This window comes from Salmo salar, chromosome ssa17 (assembly GCF_905237065.1).
Source record: "Salmo salar chromosome ssa17, Ssal_v3.1, whole genome shotgun sequence".
NCBI classification, from domain to species: Eukaryota; Metazoa; Chordata; class Actinopteri; order Salmoniformes; family Salmonidae; genus Salmo; species Salmo salar.
Window position 1 is genome coordinate 21317811 of NC_059458.1, and position 7824 is coordinate 21325634.

General features: G+C 41.7%; 1 protein-coding gene across 1 annotated transcript; it reads right to left on the reverse strand.

Moving 5' to 3' along the window:
* Positions 1 to 1540: 1540 nt before the first annotated feature.
* Positions 1541 to 4894, reverse strand: pou3f3b (POU class 3 homeobox 3b). Its single transcript, XM_045698988.1, has 2 exons — positions 2889 to 4894; positions 1541 to 2574 (listed from the first exon to the last, which is right to left on the reverse strand). The coding sequence occupies exons 1-2, from the start codon at positions 4110 to 4112 to the stop codon at positions 2464 to 2466; spliced, it is 1335 nt and encodes a 444-aa protein (XP_045554944.1). The 5' UTR covers positions 4113 to 4894; the 3' UTR covers positions 1541 to 2463.
* Between the last annotated feature and the right edge of the window lie 2930 nt (positions 4895 to 7824).

Here is a 7824-nt window from a genome sequence, read left to right on the forward strand (position 1 = left end):
GGCGTGGCATGCACTATTATGCAAATAGAGATGTAGCCTATCCACAGGCCTATAGGCCTAAGCTGGACCAAAGTCACACAACATAAAACAAACATGCGCAAACCTTGTAGGTACTGCATTCTCGACGCTAATGTCAATTTTACACAACGAAAGCTAATTCAAACATATTAAAACGCCATTATTGTATCTACTTGTATTCGTTGGCTCCAATGTCCAATTTGATAGGCCTAATCAATGTCCAACTCATTGCCCCAAAGCCTGGTGTCAATGTGAAATCGCAGTTATCTTAAGTATTATTTTAAACCATGAAACATCTGTCTACGCCAAGACTACCATACTTTGAGGGTAACATGATATATTTAGACTCGCTATACATTAGGTCAGCATCATGCTTGTTGTGTTGTTTTCAAACTAATGACATTTATGTTTCATTTAAATCATCGCAAAAGGATGTTTACAATAATGGGAATTCGGGAAGCATTAGGCTATAGTCACTGAAAAACGAGTTGTCCATGCACCCTGCACCATCCCATGCAAGAGCATATTTACACCATAGGCCTACAAGGAAAACCTAAACAGTGTAGGATACGGTCACCACTTTGCAACTAAAAAGTAGAATATCCAACGCCAAAACTCTAATAACGTAATGACAACAGTGGATAGTGTACAGTGTGTTCACATGCGCATGCATGTGAGTGTGTCGGGATGAAGAATCTTGACCTTTGTGCATATTTGCAAAATAACAATACTGTTTCTCAAAACATAAATAAGGTCCATGAGATGTAACTTCCACTCTGAACATATGAATACACTGGCGCATGAAAACAATAACACTAAAATATATAGACTATACTGCTTTCAATCGGATCGTCTTACTCCTATACTGACGTAGGGCGAATGATTCAATATTTGACAAACAATATCAGTAGCAACATCTACCTTTATGTTTGTCTGTAAAACATGACGCACAACTCCGGTGAGATAGGCCTACAGCATTAACCAGAGCTCTGGAATAAGATCGGCAAGATCCCCCATATTGGGCCTACTGCGGAAGTGTCACGCGGTGGATGTAAACAAACGCATAGACCGTACTTTGAAGTGACTAGTCGTCTACGGACTAATTATAGGGCTAGATGATGCAAACGCTACATAATCAATAAAGTTATCGGATGCTGCTGCGATGATGAAGGTGAAGAAGCGAATTAGTTCAAGATAAATATGAATGGTGAATAAATCAAATATACCCTGGTGAAATTGTGAAATATAATTCCCTATGGTGCACCAGTAACATTGACAGTGGAGATGCACAGAGGTTCAGCATTTCATATAACATAGGCCTATTTTTTCCTAAATTATAGTCTTTTTTTGTAAACTTATGTTATGCAAATCTGTGACAAAAGTAGTCGGAACAAGAACAATCGGCAATTCCTCTGCGTTAACCTTTCTCACATCAAATAATATCACGAATGCACGCCTTGTTTCATAAACAAACGTAGCTGAATATTCAATTCAAATATAAATCTCAAAACACACAATGACGTAATTTCATTCTAACAAATTTATTGGTCTCAATCAGCTCGTAAGGAATCACTACTGAAATTAAATTACAATCAAATTATCACATCAAAATATACCCTTATTACCTAACAACTGTCAATGTCAGTTTATGTTGATTTGTGCTCCTTTTAGAAACGAGAATACAAAAATTAAACATAACAAATGAAGTCAACAATGAAAACAGGAAAGCAAAACATCTTACACAAAGTTCTGGGGGGAAATAAATTACCGTTTGGAATAATTGATATGTATTCCGAATAGAATATTAAAACAAGTCATTTTGATGAAAAATATAAAGTAAATAAGTCAGATCAGCATCTGATCTAATGAATCTATATTGCCGGCTTTACAGAGTCTGTTGTTTATTAAAACCTACCAAAGAATACTGCTTAGAAATGGCAGCATGTATAGTTACATCCACAGCACCCATTCAGTCACACTTGGCAACGGAGAGGAGAAGAATTTCAAATAAGTGCAGCTGAAGATAGTCTTTTCAAATGTCTATTTCTATTTCTTCATTCACGGTGTTCAAGTCCCATGAAGAAAAAAATCCATTTGAAAAAAAGAGGTGATCTTTTAGATCAGATGGCGAGGACAGTCCTGGTGAGTATATATTTTATCATTAGGCGTGGAGGGCCTCAAAATCCCAATTCCTCTTTGTGAAAATTTAAACCATGCAGTCCTCCCCGCAAAAAATATGTTGGAAGCTTCGTGGATGCCACTCTTCTTCGTATTGATGCTGTTGCAGTTTTTGTTCCTTTGTTAAAGTAGGGGTTTAAAATGTCCCATTTTTAAATATACAAATGCCTGCCTCTTTTGTCTTTCGCAAATCAGATACAGGGTACAGGGGGAATCTTTTTAAAATTCTAATAGGACTACTTGCTTTGAAATTTCCAGTTGGTGTTGTTAATGCGCCAAAATTACCTGATGGAACGAACTTGTAGTCACCCTCTGGTCGGTCGGTTCACTCGGCCCAGTTAAACTTGCGTCTTTTAAGTAATCTACTAAAAAATGTCCCTGAAAGAAAGAGCAGAAGGAACCTTTTAGGTTAAGACATTTCAGGGCTTGGAAGAAGGTTATCGGTGCGTTTTGGGGTTGGGTGGAAAAGGGGGGTTTGTTTTGTTCTGGTGAAAAATATATAACACATTTGCAGTCTTATTCCTATTCCATCACAATCACAGTATCAAAAATGTTTTGGCTATCTTGACGATAGTCTGTGTTTTTATCAGTTTTAATTTTATATAAAATATTTTTTAGTCTTGTGTTCTGCTCTATGTCTCACTGAACATTCGTTTGCAGTCCATGGAGGGGGGCGGTGTATCTGCACTCACATTGCCGACCTGCGAGTACACATCCTCCGGCGTCTGTGGCACTCCTGGGGGCGTCATCCGTTTTTCCTTCTGTCTCCTATTGCAAAACCACACTCTAACCACTTCTTTCTCCAGCTGCAAGTTGTCCGCTAGTGAGGTTATCTCTTGGGCCGAGGGTTTGGGGCATTTCAGGAAGTGGCTCTCCAAAGCTCCCTTCACGCTTACTTCGATGGACGTGCGCTTCTTTCGCTTCCTACCTTGTGCCGCTATCTTGTCGATGCTGGTCGGGCTGCCAGTGGTAGAATCCGCCTCCTCCAGCCATTTGTTTAGCAATGGCTTCAGCTTGCACATGTTTTTGAAGCTGAGCTGGAGAGCTTCAAACCGACAAATGGTGGTCTGAGAGAAGACGTTCCCGTACAGGGTGCCCAGGGCCAAGCCCACGTCCGCCTGCGTAAAGCCTAGTTTGATCCGGCGCTGTTTGAACTGCTTGGCGAACTGCTCCAAGTCGTCCGAGGTCGGTGTGTCCTCGTCGGAGTGCTGGTCGTGGCTGTTCACCCCTCCGTGGTGTTGCTGCTGGTGATGCGGATGCTGGTGGTGATGGTGGTGATGGTGGCTGCCGTGGTCCAGCTCTGGGGTGTCCCCCCTTACCAGACCCGGGTGCACCAGGCTCTGGCTCCCTGGTTGACTGAGCATTCCATTCACCGTGAAGCCCCCGGGGTTGGAGTAGATCAGCGACTGCTGCTGCTGCTGCCCCCCGGATATCGAGTTGAGGTGAGCCGCAGTTGTGCTCCCCCAAGCCCCTGCGTGAGTCTGATGAGGACCTAAGTGTGGGGGCCTGTGGTGCAACGCGGTGCCCGTGTGTAGATCGTCTCTGCCCGAGTTGTTTTTCACGTCCTGCTGCTGAGGGCTGCCTGTCATACCGACGGGACTCGACGACCAATGCGATCCGGCTTCGGCTGCTGCTACAGCGGCTGCAGCTGCCGCTGCGGCGGCGTGCGGCAGGGATGTCACCCACTGATGAGCATGGCTCAACATATGTCCTCCGTTGCTCGCTGCCATAGCTCCCTGCATGAAGTCACTCTGTACCATCTTTACTGTGGGGTCTCCCCTGTACCCACCAGACACCGAGGTAACCGCAGCACTGCCCGGCTGCATACCACCGCCTCCAGAGTCAGAATGCACGATCGAGCCGGACGAGAGGATACTATTGCTGGACAGATAGGGGTTGGAAGCCGCGGTGGCCATTCCGTTAACCCTTATGAATATGTTTGTTGATTACCCCCCTCCCTTTTTCAGTTACTTTTTTCGAGCAGGCAAATTGTATCTCATGAATTATTCAAACTTTAAAAGTCTGGGTTGTATTTTGACAAATACCATTGACTTGTTCTGCAAACGCCAGAAGAATAAAAAGGATAGCAAAAATGATTTTAAATCCGTATTTGTTGTGTTTAGAGCATTTATGTATTTCAAATAGAAATGGATAAAATAGCGATGAATAAAAATCCAGGTTCTCAAAAGCAGTTTGAAACCATGTGCAGTCCGTCAAGAAAGTTTTGTCGTATTTAGAACGTCTGAGAGTTAAAATTAAAATACACAGAAAAAATATATTTGCCCCAACAAACTTCTAGTGGTCGAAGAAATTTAACAATTTCTCCACGAAATACAAAGTCCCAGTTTATGTTCCTATTGCAGGGGAGAAAAACACAAGCACTGGCTCCTTGGTTCTTTTGAAATTTAGCCGCTGAGATTTCTCCCTTGTTGCTTTATTCTTTTCTTTCGCTGTTCCTTTTATAGTACTGTAGAGTCTTTCTCTTTGTTCTGTTTTGATGTGTATAAACCTGCCAAACCGCTAACTCCCGCTGAAGTACAATCCAGTATTACAGTGCACCGCGATGGTTGCAAGCCTCTTCTCCCATTCGCTTGTTCGGTCTCTCTCTCTCCCTCTCTTTCTCTTTCTGACAGTTCGCTCAGTCCCTCCCTCAAAGCTCGAGGACACACGAATGTTTACCCTGTGCCAAGCGTGCGCACATCGTCCACGTCTCGCCCCCTTCAAATACGAGGAAGTCGAGTGCAAGACTCCCGTTGATTGGATACCCGGGGTATGATTGACAGGTCTCGCCAGCCTCGCTTGAGGCGCGTAAACCTCCTTCCGGCCGTTGCAATTGGCTGGTTTTTAATTCAATCCAAATAAATAAATAAATGAGCAAATTAATACAAAATAAAGGAATGAAATAAACAAAAAAATATCTGATGAATGTGTTCGTGAGCAATATGGAGCTATACATGAAGTATTGTTTATGTGGGTTCTAAACATATTATAACTTTCATATAAATCAGAATAGATTCAACCTTGTCAAAAAACAGAAAGTGTTTTAAAACTGTTATTTGTGGAAATAGACCTAATGATATATTGGATTTATCTGCATAAAATATGTTTATATTAGCCTAATATGCATAACAGCGATCACCTAAAAATAAACTATTGTAATAGGCTTGGTGGAGATGGGGCCTTTTGTACGTTTTGGATGTTGGTGTAGGCCTACAAACGTCATTGTCAATGTGCTTTAGGACAGTAATGCTCTTAGTACCTTCACGTAACCAGACCATTTATTGTGTGCCCTTGAGAATGTTTTGGACAATATGACTAGTTGTGTGATGCCATTTCTGTGCCATTTATCCCAAAAACACCATCATATTCAATATTCCTCACGTCTTGCTTGATGGCTGGGCTTTGGTTCCTCGGGAGTTAATGGACAAAGGTTGTGGGGATGCTTCCATGCGGAAACAGAACGCATAGGCAACCTCACTGAACCACAGGGAAAGAGAAAGTGGCAACCAAAACAAGGGTAAATTGAGCAGCCCTTGGGGGATTTGCAGGGGGAAAAGTCTGCCTTATAAATCTGACTACCACAACCAACTAGTCTACGTTTGGGCCCTATAAAATGCACCTTCTTTTTAGATCACTCCATAACGCAGAAATGAATGAGCCTATGTTAAGTGGACCCCCTCAGCATATGGATTCACCCAGCAGTGTTAATGAATAAATACCATATGTAATATATTGCATCCACTGGCTGAGACGAAGTCACGTTCACGTGAGGCACTAGCAAGGACGCACAAGATTTCAGAGCTACTGCTTGCTTACAGTGTTGGCTACTGTAGAGCAGCTATTGGCAGTATTATTGGCTATTCTTAAAGTTTAGGATAAACCATAACCCTGAACCATGACCTTATGTTCGTGATAGGGTCAGAAAGCAGGAAAAAGTATTACGATGATCCTAACCATCTCAAGTTGTTTCCTAATAAAACCCACCGTGCCAAAGACTGAGCAGAGATTTTATTGCATATGAGCAAAGATAATAGACTGGTGTAGTTTAGCACATAGTGGATGCCAGAGTTCCTTCATTCCCAGTAGATTTCATTTGGACCCGGCTCAAAACCGAGGAAGCCTCGTGGAGTTGTTTACATTGAATACAGGATAGGGCCGGTGCCATGGGGCCGTCCTTTTATTAATATACAGTGAGGATTTCTGTCTAAATTACTGCTATACATTTCAGGTTGCACACTTTCAAAGGGCGGCTAGCGCGGCGATGAGAAACGTGACACCGGGTAATGGGAAGGAAAAACGTTAACTTCCAAAAGATCACCGAAAAGAGTAAAAAAAATACATTTCTTAAAAAAATGTCCCGGAGTTCAATGCATGCCGCTAAATTCAGTCTCTTTGAAATATGGTGTGCTTATTATTTATTTGTTTATTTTATAAGGTCCCCAAGTTCCCTGCTGGGGAGTTCATTTGTTTTCTATGCAAAAAAGAAAGGGGAAAAAAATCCCCAAGTATAACAAGAGACGAACAGTTAGTGCTGATTTTCATTTGCATAAATTTTCATATATTTTAGTGAAAATAATAGCGGAGCCGAGGAGTGCTCTGCTCAGTTGAGGCAGAGGAAAGAAATCTTAGGGAGCACCGACTCGTAGGAAAGGAGATGGCCATTAATAGATTACAAATATACATGTAAAGCATTTTTCGACTATTCTTGGATATAAGGTAAGTCAAATAATATTTGAATTTCCTATACTATCCATACTGGAAGGAAAAGCAATGTAATGTGAACTAGCCTATACCATACTAAACGTATAGCTTAGCGAATTTCTAAACACGTATTTGAACGCATTTGATGTCATTTTAGCCCATATGTTATGTCACACTGCCGACATAAACATTTCCCACCTCTAACTCTCATAAAAAACATATATGTTGTTTTTCCCTTTTTGAAACAAAAAATCGATACATGCTTTGTGTTGGCTTTCGCTCCCATGCCTCGCTTTTATAAATAGTGAGCAGACGGTTAAGCGGTGCTGTTTTGTAGTGAATGTCCACTGGAGAAAGTGCAATCAATCAAATTTAAGCAGGATACCCCTTGGTGGAATTCTCTGGAGGAGTCGCATAGGCACCAGTGAATATCAAATCGTTTACATAAATCGATCGCGTGCAGCTGTAGAAAAGTTTGTTTAAAGTTGAGCAACAATAATGACATAACCCACGACTTTAAGTTTAATCAACGGACTAGAATGCGTAGGAAAACTGATCGAATGAGAGGCTATAGTCTATAGTTTTCTATAGGCTAAGGCTATGAACAAATAGACTATTTAGTTATGGCTTGAGAAATCATGGAGCTATTCCGAAAGCATATGTAGCCTATAGGCAATCCTTAAGATAACTGAAATTAAAACGAGTATATGCAGATGCAGAGATGGACAACAATATTCAGGTTTTCATAAGTCCGCCTGGAATGGTCCTCAAGCAAGTTTGCTTCGAACACAATTGCACGGACATTTTAAAACTAATAGCAGTTGCATAACATGCACTATTTTTCTGACTTCATACTTTTTGTGGTCAGCGTCGAATTTCTTCACTTTCCTGGGGTTTTCTCACGGGTTAACAGTGTGTGCCCTCGCT

What these genes read in the sequence shown, in the direction of transcription:
- pou3f3b (XM_045698988.1), bottom strand. Translation starts at nt 4,112, where the DNA reads ATGGCCACCGCGGCTTCCAACCCCTATCTGTCCAGCAATAGTATCCTC. An exon ending in TGTACTCGCAGGTCGGCAAT is followed by an intron (nt 2,575 to 2,888) that starts GTGAGTGCAGAT and finishes TCTTTCTTTCAG; the next exon opens with GGACATTTTTTAGTAGATTA.